At 35.2% G+C, this 18,415-nt stretch overlaps 2 protein-coding genes across 2 annotated transcripts in view; one reads left to right on the forward strand and one right to left on the reverse strand.

Moving 5' to 3' along the window:
• The first annotated feature begins 4,465 nt into the window (after positions 1–4,465).
• On the forward strand, positions 4,466–6,601 carry LOC126969167 (histone-lysine N-methyltransferase, H3 lysine-79 specific-like). The gene is made up of 2 exons (XM_050814486.1): positions 4,466–4,739; positions 5,970–6,601. The coding sequence occupies exons 1-2, from the start codon at positions 4,466–4,468 to the stop codon at positions 6,578–6,580; spliced, it is 885 nt and encodes a 294-aa protein (XP_050670443.1). The 3' UTR covers positions 6,581–6,601.
• A 7,532-nt stretch (positions 6,602–14,133) lies between these two features.
• LOC126969198 (myosin-VIIa) overlaps positions 14,134–18,415 on the reverse strand; it is a 62,993-nt gene continuing 58,711 nt past the window's right edge. The window contains exons 13-14 of the mRNA XM_050814516.1: positions 17,772–18,039; positions 14,134–16,986 (exon numbers count right to left, since the gene is read on the reverse strand). Coding sequence (XP_050670473.1) covers positions 16,780–16,986; positions 17,772–18,039 — 475 coding nt within the window. The 3' untranslated portion in view covers positions 14,134–16,779. The remainder of the gene's footprint in view (positions 16,987–17,771; positions 18,040–18,415) is intronic.

The following is an 18,415-nucleotide window of genomic DNA, read 5'->3' on the forward strand; positions in this document are numbered from 1 at the left end:
TTTAGTTTAACAAAGGATGTATATAATACTATTAAGCATGTTGAGTTAGCCTGTAAGTGGAGTATACAACATTATAAAAGAATTTTTATATGTATCTATAGATTAAGATAGTTGTATGCACGTTGGCTTCCTTATAAATAAATACTTACTATGGCTTTGGTTTGTAAAGGGCTTTAGTACAATTCAGTTCAGCCCTGTTTCACTGTGACCAATGTGATCTATTGTGATAGCCACTGTTTACTATACTACCACTGTGTACTACCTCACTGCTAAGATTGATTCTTTTATGAATCTTATTATATATTTTGCAGTGAGCCGTCATATATCAAGTATTTGAAGAATTGGACTTCCCAAAGAGATGCTACGTTTACGCATTAAAATAAGTGTCCTGGTTAGAATGCGTAAGTTTTTCCTAAGCCCTAGTGCCTCGTGCAAGAGGAACGACTAACTCACTTCGAGATTTAAGATGTAGGTAATAACTCTCATTAGCTCCGTAATATCACAAGCTTAGATCATATATACATACATCTTGATAGGCTGTGACAGTCAAAAATGAGGTTAACAGTTAACCTCTATTTTGAGCCATGCACGCACTAACACAATTCGAGAGTGCAAAACGTAGCCTGCTACGTACACTAAAGTAATAAAACTGGCCTGTTTTCATTGGTTGTCTAACAGCAAGTGGTTATATCTAAACGTATAAATTACCTATGGTACGGCGCCCTCAAAAACTGAAACAAATTGTGCTTGCACTACTCACAATGTATTTTGAGGGCTTTGAAGAGTACATTTCAGCATCAGTAGGTATATGTCTCCGGTTCTCGAAATTAATATAAACTCGAACAGCTACACTGAAAACCCGTGGGAGGATTATGGGTACCACAACGGCGCCTATTTCTGCAGTAAATCAGTAATGTTTAAACATTACTGTGTTTCGGTCTGAAGGGCACCGTAGCTAGTGAAATTATTGCGCAAATGAGACTTGACATCTTATGTCCCAAGGTGACGAGCGCAATTGTAGTGCCGCTCAGAAGTTATGGATTTTTAATAATCCTGAGCGGCACTTCATTGTAATGGGCAGGGGGTATAAATTACCATCAGCTAAACGTCCTGCTCGTCTCGTCCCTTATTTTTATTAAAAAAAAAGTAATTTTACTATACCTACGGTCTAGAGCCTATGCTTGTTCGAAAATGTAAAAAAATAACAGTTTCTTTAACCCTTACGGCCATTCCCAATATTCAGTCTATCTCTTACTTGAGATAAAAATCGTAACTATCGTTGACTTTTCAGTCCCAACTTATCGACGGTAATGAGTTACCGTCGATAAGTTGGGACTTATCCGTTATTGACACGAATCAATAGGACGACGTATACGTAGCTTACCAGCGATATAAAGTTTATATGGAAATTGCATTTCACGCGTCCCAATATAAGGCGATAAGAATGACTTATCGGGTATATTGGGAAAGCGTCAGATTATTGATAGCTAATTACTGACAGTAGAAGGTAGTAATTTATCTCTATCTTTAGAAAGTATATTGGAAACGGCCGTTAGTCTGTAGGAATTTCCACTTATGACCTGTAGAGTGCAAATAAAGTTTTAGTACGTAATAATCTGTAATTGAGGATTACTTTAATAGATGTAAAGATATTAATAGACAATAATTATAATGTTATAATAGCCGTTGATAATTACTGTCTACGTCCGGCTGAAGTACCAACGTCCGAGGAAGTCAATTTTACGTCAACTTCATCAGATCACAATTATCTGAGCTGTTGCTGTTGTTTTTGTAGAAAACGTTGATTAATGGTTATGATATGATCTATTATTTGATATGATATATATATCTCTATTCTGGAGAAGAGCTCTATTTATAACCCAGTTGCAAAAGAATCATTCAGAGCAAAATTTTAACTTACTGTTATACAAATGATTTAAGTTTTCTTTAGTGTTAGTTCCGCCAATATTTGTCTCGTGACAGATTTTGGCGAGACACGTGTCGAATTGTTAAAAGACAAATATTGGCGGAATTAACACTAAAGAAAACTTAAATCATTTGTATAATTATGGATTTTCGCAAAGTAACGCCTACTTCAATAAATTAACTTAACTGTTGCCTCTCACTAATCACTATATTCTCTATAATGCGATGCCATCAAAATAGGACTTGTAAAAAAAGCGATAATAAAAATATGACTAGTAAAAAAAACTCATAAGACAGTCAGTGGGCTTTAAGAAAATCCTGTATTCAAGAAGTAGAAGGTAACCGGAAAAGAAAAAAGTTGAATTATGTACTTACATATAAAGAAATGAGATGCCATCATAAACATTACTTGTGAAAAAAGGCAAGTCTCGCAATTCAGTTCTTCTAGCGTAAAAACTTGTGAGATACAATTACGAAATTCAAAAGAATTATTAAAAAACGTTTTTGTGGTAAAGGTTACCTACTAAATAACATAAATGACTTAATGATTTCCAATAACACAGATTGGGAATGGAACGATCGCCCAATGGCTTTTAAATAATAAATATAATATGATATTAGACAATATTTTTTTTTTTTTGAAAAAAAAACTAGCCCGCTGAGTTTCTTGCGCCCGTTCTTCTCAGGTATGAGGCATTCTTTTTCGAATGGATGCTAGTTTTTGACTTTCAATAAGTAATTTCATATTTTATTTAAAATAAAAATATTTGAATTTGATATGATTGTAAATCCTGACGATAGTAACTCCTAACAAAATTATTGTATTGTAGAATCTTGTGAATCTTTTAAAGGTGACTTTATACCTTTTGATTGTATCTATGTAAAATTAAAAGAACTTATTCCAGAATTATTCAAATGGTTGTGTTATCGTGAATGAATAGTGAATAATGAAATAGTGAAGACATTATGTACAAAATTCTTGATTAATTGATTAAAGCGGACTAAAAAGTGGAAAAAGATCCATCAGTGTATTTAGTTGGCAAATTGTTTTTATAGATACAATGTTTTAAATTAGTCTAGAATTGAATCACGAGCATAGCAAGTGATTCTAATATAGACTACTGAGGTAGTGAGTGATTTAAAGGTACGAGACAAAAAAAATTTACTCTCGTGTGAAACATACAACTTTTCAGCGAGAAAAGTGTTATAGTAAGAGAAACAATTAAGATAATAATTTTTTGTGACAATGAGATAATACGCTAGGCTAAAATGAGTTTCGGAACGCACCGGATCGCATTGTTTATTTTTTTAACGCGGAGTAATTCCCGTATGTATGGTCGTACGTGGGGTTCGAAATTTAAATTACTTTGCCTCACGCTCGCAGCAAAAAGCGTTTCTGCTGCGAGTTTTCACGTAGCGATAACGCCCTTTTCGTGCTGGAGGGGTGAAAATATATGAAACGTATAGAATTCATAAGCTATGAAATCTCTCAGTATAAATTCTCCGTCAACAATTATTAAAATTCTAAATGATGGAAGTTCAAGCCAAAATTGCAAAGAAATCGGTCACAAAATAGTTCTAAACACTGATATTCTTGATGTTAGATAAATGACTTCCTGCTGTTGGTTACAATGGAGGCATCATTATTCTGAGTCTCTAGAATAGAGCACTGACTCGTGGGAGAATCTCACGACTTTATTGCGGATATATATTTTTTGTTTGTTCATATTAACAGTTTTTGTGATAACCTGCTTTTACCTTAATTGGTGGTAAGTGTAATTTTGCTCATTGAAATTATTTATTCATGAATGCTGTGTAACGGTTATATCATGGATATTTCTTCTTCGATGGCGCTTATTTATGTAGGTAAAGTTTGTGAGGTTGTAGGGGGTACCTGTCATCAATAAAAGCCTCATTATTTGTGAATATCATAAGGCTATATTATAAACCCGAAAAATTAAGATTTTTCATGGTAGTCGGATTTGCAAATTAAGTCGGAGAAAATCTTAGGAAAGCTGCTTTAACGATGAGAGATATATAGTTATTTTGTATATTATTATTATATTATGCATGTGTCAGCATTGAAACACCAATATGGTAACACATGTAATGCGCACGAAGTCGCGGGTAACACTAGTGTATGATATTTTAAATGACGGGTATTTTTATGAAGAAACAATGATTTAATGCAAATCTTATTAGTTATAAATTGCAGATTTAGTATGTCGTTTAGGTATATGCATGGACTGTGCCCTGTGCTTCCCCGGGGCATAAAAAGAAAGGTAAGTGCCAGGCCCAAGGGTGTCCTAATGTCAGCCCTAGATGATCAATTATATTGCACAATATTTCGAATTGTGCAATATAATTGACCGATTAGGCTTAATATTGAAGATTACGCAATGATTGAACAAAAGTTTGAGCGAGTTTAATTTTTATTGTACCATATTTTTCCATTGCGTCGTGTAGGGTCAGTATTGCGCAATATTTTTAGTCTGTGATTCGTCGGCAAGGAGGACACACGCGCGCACGCTTCCCTAAAATGGCAGAAAAAGATAATACGAAAGTTAAGGAAAGAGAGTTTATCGTTGAATGTATCCAATTGTACAGAGAATTGTCGTCTTTGTGGAATGTCAAGAGCAAAGAATATTATGACCGTGATAAAAAAAAAGCTGATTACGAAACATTGTTGTCCGAATATAAAGAGATGTTTCCTGAGGCAAGCAAAGATGACGTGAAGAAGAAATTCAATTCTTTGAGAACCAACTACCGGAAGGAATTCAAGAAACACCTTCAGTCGATGAAATCCGGATCTGGTACAGACTACATATACCAACCTACTTTATGGTATTTTAATGAAATGTCTTTTTTATAAGTTCATGAAACCGCATCGGATTCACAGTCTAGTATGGATATTCAGTCTACTATACGTAGTCCGGGAGGAGAGAGTGAACATTCTAATTTGGACAATAATTATACACAGGTAAATATTTATTTATTTTATTTAAATAAATACATAAAGTTGTTTTACGAAACCATTTTCTCTTGCCAGGGAACTGCACCTTCGTTATTACAAAATTCATTGTATTCGTCCCGTGCTTGTTTTGCGATGTTCAGTGAATATTTTTTATTGATTTTTTCCAATTCTGTCAACTGAAATATTATTCCTGTGGTGATGGTAATGGTGAGTGTATTATTCCTGACTCGTTATCTTCACAAAACATGAATGATGAAGATAAGTAGGAACGGGATTTCGCCAAAAAATAGTGTAGATAACAACAAGCCAAAACAATTTTCCTAATTTTTGTAGGATCAAAAGGAAATGCTCTTTGAAATACTCCAAAACGAGTAGCTAGTATACCGAAAACACTTTCAACCATCCTTCTAGCACGCGATATCCGATAGTTATATATTCTTTTCTCTTTTGTTAATCCAGTTTGGCTATACGGTTTCAGTAAATTTTGAGACATTGGAAAGGCATCATCCCCAACAAAAAAGTATGGGAGCTTTCGGGAACTTCCAGGCAACAATGCAGGTGGATATTTAAAGTTTTATTTTTTAATTGCTGTCCAAATGTTGTATTCTGCAGCACACCTCCATCTGATACACGTCCATTAGTCCCTACGTCAACCATAATGAACTCGTAGTTAGCATTTACAACCGCCATCAACACAATACTGAATGTTTTTTTGTAGTTATAGTAGTATGATCCAGAACCAGGAGGTTTCTTTATTTCCACATGTTTCCCATCTATAGCACCGATAACATGAGGAGCATTCCACTGTTTCTCAAAATCCTTGGCAACTTTTTTCCATTTCTCGGCAGTTTGTGGTAGCTGAAAACAAAATAACAAATTGTTTATCTTTTTCAAGAAAATAGTTCAACCACTGAAGCTGATCAAGTACCAACTACATCCTATGCAGTTCCGAAGACAAAAGATAAAAAATTAAAGAGGAAATCTGATGATGAACTCATGCAACTTGCAGTTAACCGTCTTAGACAGAAGCCAGATAAATATGAAAATTGGGCTTTGTCTTGTGCTGCAGATTTAAAGAAAATGGTACCAACACAACAAATCTTTGCTAAAAGTGCTATTGCTGCTATTATCATGGAGGGACAATTATGTCTTTTACATCGCAATTCGGTTAAAATAAATAGTCCAACAGTAACAATAACTCCATCTCCGACATATACCAGATCCACGCCAACTCCAACAAATTACAACAGCACGCCATCGCCTCGCAATTCTGAAGTTCCACGTGAGGAGCTGCCACATTACCAACAGACAAATACTTCAACAGTACCAATAAATCCATCTCAGATATATGCTAGATCCACGCCAACTCCAACAAATTACAACAGCACGCCATCGCCTCGCAATTCTGAAGTTCCACGTGAGGAGCTGCCACATTACCAACAGACAAATACTTCAACAGTACCAATAAATCCATCTCAGATATATGCTAGATCCACGCCAACTCCAACAAATTACAACAGCACGCCATCGCCTCGCAATTCTGAACTTCCACGTGAGGAGCTGCCACATTACCAACAGAACATGTACTACTCCCAACAGGATATACAGCAGAACATGGACAATTCTCAACAGGAAAATTATGCTAAAGACATGTCGCAATATATAAAGCTAAATAAATAAATGTTTATTAAAAAATAAATAAATAAATAAATGAAAAGATGTCTTTATTTACCTTGATTAATTTCTTCAAAACATGTATTATGGCTTCGCAGGTTTCCATAATTATTAACGAAAGACTTTGTGGGGAAATAGCACTATGAAACTTCAAATCTTCTAGAGTATTCCCAGTAGCTAGATACCGTTATTGAAAGCCGTTGAAAAGGTGGTATTGCTTCCCTCATGTTTGTATTTTTTTTCTCAATTATTGGTGTGACCAATTCTAGTAGCACTTGAAACTGTTCCAAGTCCAGTCGCACAAAATTTTTGAAGTCTTTTTCCTCAGTTAACATCAAGTCTTTTAAGAGATTTTCGTGAGTGTATTTTGGCCTTTTCGTGTACAAATCTTTCGACCAACGACGTGTTCGTTTACGTTAACGCTCAGCCACAAGCAATAACACTATAGCTGCAGCTGCAGCTAAATCTTGTGTGGACATGTTGCTCGGGATCAAACTATTCTCCGACTGAACAAGAAAACATTGCACAATTTGCACAGTTCTTATTATTGTGCAATATAATTGACCGTTTGGATTCAAAACGCATTTCAATCTCATTGCACAATTAAATATATTGTACAATGTTATTGTAGGTCTAGGGGCCGCCTAAGAGGCGACTAAGGGCGTTTACCAGTGGGAGACTTTGCACAGGTTGCCGGCTAGATTATGGGTACCACAACGGCACCTTTTCCTGCCGTAAAGTAGTAATGTGTACGTATTATTGGTTCGGCGCCGTAGCTAGTATAATTACTGGGCAAAAGAGACTTAACATCTTATGTCTCAAGGTGACCAGCGCAATTGTTGTGCTGCTCAGAATATTTGAGTCTTTCAAGAATACTGAGTGGCACTGCATTGTAATGGGCAGGACGTATCAATTACTATGCTCGTCTCGTCCCGCATTGACATAAAAAATGATACTAACCAAAAAAGGATCAATGGTGCAATTGGTAGAAACCGTTGACTGAACACGGTGCCTCTCCGGGTCGAACCTCGCCCGCCACGTAGGTACCAAATAGTTTTCGAATTCATCTGTACGTTAAGGTCACCAACGCTATTATGATTCCTCTGAATTAACACATTCACTGCTAACCTCAGAAAGGGAAATCACTGCTGCGAGGCATTTCATAATTGTCTTACCGGTAGTGCGGACACACGACTAGCGCGCAATTTTTGGCATCTATTCTATTATATAGGATGCTCTATTCGCGTGTTCTTTTTTTTTTATGGAATAGGAGGACAAACGAGCGTACGGGTCACCTGTTGTTAAGTGATCACCGCCGCCCACAATCTCTTGCAAAACCATCACAGGAGCGTTGCTGGTCTTTAAGGAAGGTGTACGCGCTTTTTTTGAAGGTACCCATGTCGTATCGTCCCGGAAACACCGCTCAAGGAAGGGTCTAGTGTTAGAGGCAATTATTTTCTTTAACAAGAGAGTTTAAATCACGGTGATCACATACCATCAGGTGACCCACATTATGATCTTTTGTCCTTTCTTGAAAAATGGGTTGAGATTAGGTTTATTTTATTGGACTAATCAATTTAATTAAGTATGGATTATTAGGTTTCCGTAGCCAAATGTCATAAAACGATGCTTTATAGAGTCGTCATGACTGTCTGTCCATTTATGTCGCAGCCACTTTTTCCCCAAAACTATAAGAAGGATAATATACTTCACATTATCTCTAGACCTCGCTGGGTCGTAAACCCCCTCCCGTTTCCCTTTCACCCCCTCGCCCTAGTCCAGCGGAGCTATTCTCGTAATTTCAAAATCGTTGACGTTTAGTTTCGATCCTATCCAAGTTTTGCTCTAGATTGGTTTTATCCTATCATTTCCCTAGAACGTTAACTGGATCGGAGGCGCGCGTTAATGACATTTGAACGAGAGGCTCACTCGAAGTTACCAATATTTTTCTAAGAAAACTAAAATATTACTACTTACTGCTATTAAAAGGGTTATCTATGATCTATAATATGATGATGACTATGATGTCAAGCAAATAATATAGTTTTTCTTAAATCGTAACTTCATCACAATCCGAACAGATCCGTCAATTTGTGTTACAAGATTACGAAATTGAACTTTTTGACACAAGGTCGCTTCGATTGCAGATTGATTCATACCGTGGTGCATGTGATATTTTTGTGCTATCAAAAAATCCTTAATTTTTGATTGTATTGTTGACGCATTGAATTTTCTTGTTAATAGTTCTGTAGTTTCTGTTATTCTGTGTTGATATAATAGTACTGCTGAAAAATAAATACCTTTTTTCTTAACTCAGACTCTTTTAATGATTTTTTATTATAATAATAATCACAACGCAACACCTATACATCAATCTATGGTTAAATAAATGGTTGTTTATTTATTAATAATAATATCTTAGTGATGCTTGTTTTGCACACCGTACCAAAGCGACGATGTGACGTCATCGACGTCCGGGCCAAAGATAATTTAAACGGGTAGTAACACCTGTATATTCTCTTGATTGCCAATTCAGCTAACGCCAACAACAACAACGCCGCATCTCCACTGCATTTATGGTTCCTCTGTCGTCTTCTAGTGATTTTAAAACTGACTGATAGCACAGTTAACATCATAGACTAAGGCTGGGCTGCACCAACTAAGTTTCTAAGATTTTAAACTACGAGTTAAGAATGTGAATGTTAAAAATGTGTTGCACCATATTAAATTTTTAAATGACGTCACCTTCCAGTCTTTGCCGATTAACGACCGTTCTCAATATACTATCTACAGATAGAGATAATTTACTACCTTCTACTGTCAGTAATTAGCTGTCAATAATCTGAAGCTGTCCCAATATAATCGATAAGTTATTCTTATCGCCTTATATTGGGACGCGTGAATTGCAATTTCCATACAAACTTTATATCGCTGGTAGGTAAGCTATATGTCGTCCCATTGACAGACAGCGTGTACGGATAAGGTGAGTTACCTTCGATAAGTTTATTGGGACAGAAAAGTCAACGATAGTTACGATTTTTATCTCAAGTAAGAAATAGACTGAATATTGGGAATGGCGGTAAAGCAAATTGAAAATTTATTGAAGTAGGCGTTACTTTGCGGAAATCATTTGAATACGTAAAACTATTGTTTAAGGGCCGTTTTCAATAACCTATCTATCCTTAGTTTAACTTACTAGAGGTAGACAAATCTATCCTTTAACGCTTACTTACATTTCAATAACATTTTTATTTTTACATAATGTATTAGAATATCATTACTTTTATATAATCTACCTATTAGAATATTACAACTTATTTGTTTCATAATATGTATACTGGGTAATTTTGCCTTTAATAAAAACTTATTATTATTATAATATCGACATAAAGCATAGGACTATAACTATATTGGACATAACTATGGATAGATATCTTGTCATTAAACGGTGACAGCAATGTATCCGTAACTAGAGATACGTTATTGAATATGGCCGTAAGTTAATTAGCGACCTGTCAAAAGTTCAAATAAATATTCGATATTGACTTTATATTTCACTTTTTGACATTTAACTATGACAAGGAATATGATGGTGAAACACATTCCGCAGTCAAAGTTATGTTAAAGTCAGTGTTACTGTTAACGTTAAATTTGACTTAAACCCTACTTATAATAGCTAATATGATGCAACCCTTACAATATACTATCGTATAGATTACCTGGCAGCCCAATAACGGGTTACCAATTTTGATGTGTCAATGTGTGCGTAAACTAGTGGTTTAACATTCTAATACGAGTGTATGACAAGTGTGGCTGACTGTTAACGAGTTATTCATCAAAATCTGTTACAGTAGGAATAGATTCGCATTGCTTTTCTATTTTGATGTCTCCGTTAGAGATGTTCTTGTCTATTGCAGGTTTTTTGTCTATACGCTAGTACAAGGTGGGCCAAAAGAAATCACCCTGTTGAAAAATGCTCTCATTTTTGCAAATGGCCGCCAATGTCAAATCTGTTTTGACATTTATGGACTAGACATATGCAGAATACAAGTGAACAAGCCATGGAGCAGTACACTCCCCAAAAAAGCGGAATAGTTGTGTCTATTTTCTTGCGTATTAATTCGTCTGTGGTGTTGGCGCAGCGCGAATTCGTTTGGTTTTTTGAAGTCCCGTGTTTATTTGAACAAGCCAGATACCTACTCCAGCAGCGCTCAAGGACAATATTCGACACGAGTGCGCCGGCAACCCTCAAGGACAATATTCGACACGAGTGCGAGAATCTGGCGCCCAAAGTTATTGCTGAAGTGATGAAAAATGCCATGAAACGAGCCCGTATGGCAATTAATTGCGACGGCGCCCATTTGGCCGATATCATCTTCTCGAATTGACCAATACAATTCTAAAGGCTCAAATAAACATACAAAAACAGAATCGAAGTTTTTCATTTAGAAAAAAAAGAGCCAAACAAGCTCGGATGACTTCTTTTGGCCCACCCTGTATATTGTAAATCTATGTTCATAACAGTTATGTTAAAGTCAATCGGGTAAGATATAGCTGGTATAATACCTAAGTTTGTGTAACCTACTATCATGACATACTCTTGGCGTGAATGAAGAAATTTTTTTTTTTATGAAAATAAGGGACAAGACGAGCAGGACGTTCAGCATGGTAATTGATACGCCCTGTCCATGTTAAGTAAAGGAGCCTCCCACTGGTAAGATAAGGTAATCTCTAATATTAGATAATTTATGCGTCTAGATAGAGCCTCTTACTGCTGAAAATAGGCCAGGTTTATTACTTATCCACCAGTGGGAGCCTCCTTTGCACAGGAAGCCGGATTATGGGTACCACAACGGCGTCTATTTCTGCCGTGAAGCAGTGTGTAAGCATTACTGTGTTTCGTTCTGAAGGGTGCCGTAGCTACTGAAATTACTGGGCAAATGAGACTTAACATCTTATGTCTCAAGGTTACGAGCGCAATAATTGTATTGCCGCTCAGAATTATTGGGTTTTTCAAGAATCCTGAGCGGCACTGCATTGTAATGGGTAGGGCGTATCAATTACCATCAGCTGAACGTCCTGCTCGTCACGTCCCCTATTTTCATAAAAAAAAATTGGTGTGCGTGACAAGCTACATCTTACACTCGCCATTTGTAGACCACTTTGTGATAGTGTACCTGAATTGCTCAAAATTTAAGGTTAACGGTTAACCTCAATTTTTTTCGACGTTTTTACAGCTGTCACAGTCTATCTAGACGTGTAAAGGGTATACAGTGAATCCGCAAAATAAAATACCTGTTGTACCTAGGAGAGATTTTTTTAGATATCTATTTTAATTTATATTTGACGAACTGTACTCAAACCATTTTTGTATAATGTGAAAGGTCCATTATTTCAGTATTCTCCACCAAAAAAGCAAAAATGTATATTTCATACTTTACATATGTGTTTTAGATAATCATTAAAACGAAAAATAGGATTTATAGCCAAGGTACAACATACCCTATGTACCTAGGTAGGCTAGTACTAGGTGTACCTAGGACACATTGAGGAATTGGGGGAAAATAATGTAAAATATTACTATTCTTATCTAAAACCGTTTTATTCGTTTAAATAACATATTTAACAAAAAAAACTTACAAATTATGAACAAAAAGATATTCAAAGTTTCTTTTTTGTAAGGAGACAAAATCTTTTATATTTAATTAGGAATATTGTATTACGTGAATGTGAAAATATTCTGACCCAAGTAAAACATCTAAATGTATCCTGCCGACTGACCAATGTACAATTGATTGACAGTAACCGAGGTACATCACTACTCCAACTTCAACAAAACGGTGGATTTCAAATAATTTGTGGTTACTTATCTCGTAACTTTATGGTTGTTTTAATACTAGTTAAAGAAAAGAACCAATGGCGTGTAAATGTTCAGTGACTATTAAAAACGTTTAAAACTATCAGACTTCAAAGCACATTAAATAGTAGATTGTTAACCGAGGGTCGAAGGAATCAATTCCCGAGGTATTTAGACGCCCGAGCGCAGCGAGGTCGGCTATAGTCCGAGTAGGAATTGATACTTTTAATCGATTTAAACACTCTACTTTTCATTTTGAATATGAGGAAAATAAAACTAGTTGTTTATCTAAGCACAGATTAGTATCCCGAAAATTTATGTCGACTTTCAAATTTCAAATATGGAACTTACCGCGTAATTGTTGCGGCTTATTCGGCTCAAAGAAGTTTGCGCTAAGTTCACACTGGCTGTTTAGAAAGTCACATGGCCGCAGTATTTTTTTTCTAATTAGTTCTTTTTTACATAAAACTCTTCACAGCAGTTCTATTTTTAATGTTCATTCCGGCCCTTAGGTTGGAAGTAATTTGTATGAGTTTTTCCCTCTCTATGGAGGGAAACAGCATTTTCCACCCAATAATCAGATCAAAACAACATTACTTTCCGAGTATGAGAAATGAAAAATACTTACTTTATTCCCCAAAAAACTTTTTAACGTCGATAGCACCAAACACCGGCTTAGTGGCAGTAAGTGACTACTTTCACATTGAATAGTCAGAAGTGACGTACAGAATACACTAGAAAATAGAATTTAACATTGTGGGAATATTTGAAACCAGCCAAATGGCCTTTATACACATAGTGCTAAGGTTCCCCTACTTATATGTAAATAGTATTGTATCCAGGCCAAATTGGTAGTTCGTATGACTCGACACTTCTTGGTAGACTTGCTCAATACTTACAAAAATGTTATTTGTTTCCGAGTCATCATCATTCAGACAAACAAAAAAAAAATATAATTTTCTACTGCAAGTAACATTTATTAGTAACGCAGTGTTTTAGTTTAATACATAAATATAAAATAATTTAAAATATGAAAAGCTTATCCGAAGTGGTGTTCATTGGCTGCAATACAGTCCTTTAAACGTTGAGGCCAGCTATCGCAAGCAACGCACTCTTTCCTTGGGAAAATTCTGTACTGGCAATCGTTCGGATTGTTTTTGGGACTCCAAATTATCATGGCGTTTACAACAAGCCGTACTCTCTGAAACTGACCGTAAATCATAAAGGACTAAGATCGGGACTAGATGTCGGCCAGTCTTCAGCTCTGATGAAGTCCGAAACGTTCGTTTCCAACCAAGACTGCGTAGACCGAGCTTTATGACCCGGCGCCGAGTCACTTGAGTGACCATTCTTGTTTATTGCACATGGTCCTGTTAAGGGCCTTCACTACCCTCTCAAGAATGTTATCTTGATACACTTGTGCTGATGTTTTGATACCTTTTTCACAAAAGTATGCTTCATAGCTAATACCCCACCAAACCATCACTGCAATCGGATAGTGCCCACGTTGTACTCTGTAACTAATTGGGAAGCTTCCTTAGAGCTTTGAGCATAAACACGCCTATAGGAGAGCGGGAGCAGATGTTCCCGCTCTTTACCTCAGGCCCGACTGCATTCAACTCACGCGAAAACTGTATATTATTAGGATAAAATATATAACATAAGGATAGGTAGGTAGGTGTTAAAATGAAAAACAACGAAATGTGACTCTTGTTAACAACCACTCACAAAAGGCTTTACTTAAGCGAAACAGCGAACATTATAACATACTGTATACAGATTGACACATGGCATTACAAAACCGCTTTATACAGCTAAATATAATATATTATACAACTCATTAAGGCTATAGCAAACATTAAATACCCTTCTATCTTATACCATGATAACATAATTTAATCAGATTATTTGTTGCGAAGCAATACTACTTTCTAGCGGCGCTTTTATGGGCTGAAGAGTTTTTGGTTAATATGACACGTTTAAATATATCCCTTCAAGAATAATGCCGATAATAAGTTTTAATGCTCTGGATTACTCTTGGTAAGCTTAAAAACTTAATAAACAAAAAACATAGTTACCACAACAAAGAAATACGAAACCGTAAGCATGTATGTCGTGTACAAAATAACTATCATTCATCATTACGAAACTTTGATGCGTTTGTAGACAATGGCAATAAAGACAGAGTACTATAGAATTAAATAATAGATGGTTGTAAGAAAAAATGTTAATCGAAAGGATTCTACAAAATGACCCAGATTTGATATAAATATTGAAAATAGGTATATTTAATAAAATAAGTCTAAATTACGAGAACATGAATGACGCCACGTCGTTCTGAAGCGCGACGTCATAATCGGCAGCCCATTTTCGCGCGTAATCGAAAGTAGATTGATAAAAAATACAGTTGTTTGCGTTACAGCTTATCATGCTAAGAAATAAAGTTTTTTTTTGTATAAGTAACATTGCAGAGCAGATAATTCTGCCTTAGATTTACTGTTACATTCCGTATAATATTGTGAGTATGAACTTAATCACGAAGTTACATTTTTAATTAGCTTTATGTAATATAAGCTTTATATAAAAGTTAAGACTTAATTCATATGCCGTTCATTAACAAAAATATGCGTTTAAATTTGTTGCAAAGCCTATTGTCCTATAAGACGTAAAATACTATTATTATAAACAGGGCAAAGCTACGCTATATATAATAATAGTTTATGCATTACACAATTATTATTATTATAATTTGTATTTTATAACTAGATTAACATAAACGTATTTTGCTTAACAAAATCCACGTTACCATACTCTCTCATAACATGCTACACCTTAACCAAATAAATATATTTAAATATTAACAGATCTTGATTGCATATGTTAAGTAGGTATTTATATAAAAATACAAAATATTACTGTATTGAATTAATTATTAAGCGAATTGTAGTCTGATCCATTACTCTGAGAAACGTTTAAATTTTTTTTTATTCGTACTTGCGAACAGACTAAAGCCCGGGGCCTTACTGCCTTGTCGTTATTTTTATTTAATTTGGTATTTATTTTAAGTATTTTGTTTTACAAAACAGTCCAATCAAGTTATCTCATGTCATCTTTCATCAATTCCATTTTCCTTTTCTAATAATAAAAATAGAAATAAAAAAAGTTTTTGATCTTTTAAGATTTTTTTTTTTCAATTTTTCCCGCTTTGTCGGGCAACGGTCGTAGATCATATAGGCTCAACTGTATTTTATTATTAAATTTCAATTCCAGACATTGATGTTTTTAATTATTTTTTTATCATTCAAATTTAATCTTTAGGCCTATGGTTATTTCTAAATCTCTTCCAACTTTATTTACATTAAGATTGATTTAGATAGAAGCTATAGCTAATATAGAGCTATATATAATGGAGTTCCAAAATGATTAAAAATAATTCTAGTATTACTATTTTGGAGTTTTACTTTGGGTTTTATTGTTACTGAAATTATAAAGTTTAATTATATGATAATGTTATATAAAATTTAATTATATATTAGGAATTAATCATTACAAAAGGCATGAGTAAATTTCACTCCAATTTTTTTATTAATGTGCAATTTTTTCCAGTTGGGTACAGCAGGTACCTAGTACAGTGATCACCTAGTACGGGTCACCTGAGTGACATGACAAGGGATAACCTTCGCCCTTACTCTATAGAAACCAGGAATCACAGGAGTGTAATTATTTAATACAGGACGACATAGGATAACAACTATTGCACAATTTTGATATATATTTTAACTTTGTCCTAGTATTAATACATATCATTTTTGTAGTTGATTATATCTAGATACCTACAGGATACCTATAGATACGCCATTTGTTGATGAGACTTAAAAAATATTTTTAAATAATTCTTGGACGGACATGTTTGTAAATTTTATAAAAACATTAAAATTATTGTAGAAATATTGGTCCCCATTTCAAGCTACAGCTCAATCTATAACTTAGTAAAAATATGAATTCAAGTTTTCTGTTTTAATAATATTATATTGATCCCCTTTTTAAATACCCTATATTCTATAAATTTGTGTAATTAATTTAAAAACTTCTTGAGATATATCACTTAATAGTTTATCTGTAGCATCATCAATAATATTTATAAGCGGACTTTGATTTAAATATTGATCATAAACATAAACAATACAAAACCATACACGAAAATTTTAAGCTGTTGACTGTCATTGCCTATTTCTTTAGAAAAAAAAAACAACTTGAACGGGGGCCTTACTTTTTAAAAAGATATCCGTTCAAAGAGTTTTTATTTCAATCCGTGAATACAAGACAATATTACGTTAGGATTCCCGCCTCATTTAACGCGCATAGAACGTTGTTTGTTCATATTGGTGAGCATGAGCGATATGTAGGAGGTAAGTAAGTCGTCCATCTTGTATCCCAGGGAGGTCTCGCACAGGAGTTTGGAGCCTCGCACGAGGTTGCCTATCGTCATATGGAAGTAGGTGTTACCTGATGACCAGTTCGAGATCCTTGTGAACGGGTGTGTCACCAAGATATCCTGAAAATAAGTGAATAACTAATTATGTGATTCGTATTACTCATTTGTCATCATTGACGTACAATACCAACTAGACTTCCAATCGCCTATATGAAGGTCATCAAAAAATTTCCGAGCGGCGTTGTATAAAGTGTACGTTAACATATATAGATAACATTAAAACCTTCATTCTAATTAACACCTAATTTCGTAGCAGTAATGTTCAAAGTCTATTTGTATAAGCTCATTAGAAGTAGTAACACTACCGTCACGCGCGAGATGGACGCGAACACGAGGCAAGAACATTTTTTTTAGCAATCGAAACTAATAATTTAGCAAAACGATTAAAAATGTCGAGTTGTTTAGAAAATTTTGTTAATTTAAATACTTACCTGAAATACAACACAACATCTTTTTTAAGTTTGAATATGCTGTTATTTGGACAGTTTTTCACTGCACACTTTGTTATTGCGTGGCGCTATATTCAAAGCGCGGTCGAAACACAACTGAACGAAAACTCTACCTAATAGACGCGTAGGCCTCTGCCTAACTCTCTTTGTTAAATTTAGACAATTTTTGAGCGTGATTATGAGTCCAGTTGTGTATTGTACGTCAATTTTTGTCATAGTTTTAATTGATACATTTTATATGGAAGAGGAGGATAAACCAGATCCCCTGATGTTAAGTAATTTTTAGATCACTAACACAGAGGAATCATAGGAGCGTTGCTGGCCTTAATAGAAAGTTACGCGCTTTTTTTGAAGGTGATAGAGATTATTCTGCCTTGAAAAAAAAAGGAACCATACCTTCGATTGTGGATGAATCAGACTAACACCATGCTTATTTATGGCGATGAGCAACAACTCCGGATAATTGGGTTCCGTAGTCTGTTTTACTTCGAAGAACGCCGAGCCGAACGTGGGCCACCGGTATATAACCTTGAGGAAAGTGATCTTGGCATCTTCGGGGGTCATGCCCGCGTCTTGGTTATACGCGGCTACTATGGCGCGTTTCCAGTCGGCTGAACTTTGTAGCTTTATCAGGTCAGCTGGCACTAATTCACGGATCATTTGCCTGAAAACATTTTGAGAGTCGATTAGTTAAAGACTACCTGACTCCAATAGAATACCCGTATCAGCAGAATACCTGATACTCAAATTCAAATAGGATATCACTTATTGAAAGTCAAAAAGTACCTCTCAGACCTGAGAAGAACGGCTGCAAGAAACTCAGCGGATTTTTTTTTAATAAAAATATGGTTCCAATGTAAAATCGTACAATAAAATTTATTATTTAATAGCCTGAGGGCGGTCGCACCATTCCCAATCTGCGGTATCTTTACATTATTTCCACTTCTTTTCAGATGTGCTACAAGTAAGTAAATAAAGTTTTTGTCAATATATTCCTAACTCTTCCTAATTGGAAACGGTTACATATAGTCTTTTAGTGG

This window comes from Leptidea sinapis, chromosome 17, assembly GCF_905404315.1.
Source record: "Leptidea sinapis chromosome 17, ilLepSina1.1, whole genome shotgun sequence".
Taxonomy (NCBI): domain Eukaryota; kingdom Metazoa; phylum Arthropoda; class Insecta; order Lepidoptera; family Pieridae; genus Leptidea; species Leptidea sinapis.

Excerpts from the sequence above, each read along its gene's own strand:
- LOC126969167 (XM_050814486.1), top strand. The coding sequence starts at position 4,466 with ATGGCAGAAAAAGATAATACGAAAGTTAAGGAAAGAGAGTTTATCGTT. Across the intron at positions 4,740-5,969 it reads GTCGATGAAATCCGGATCTG|ATTTAAAGAAAATGGTACCA; the intron begins GTACAGACTACA and ends CTTGTGCTGCAG.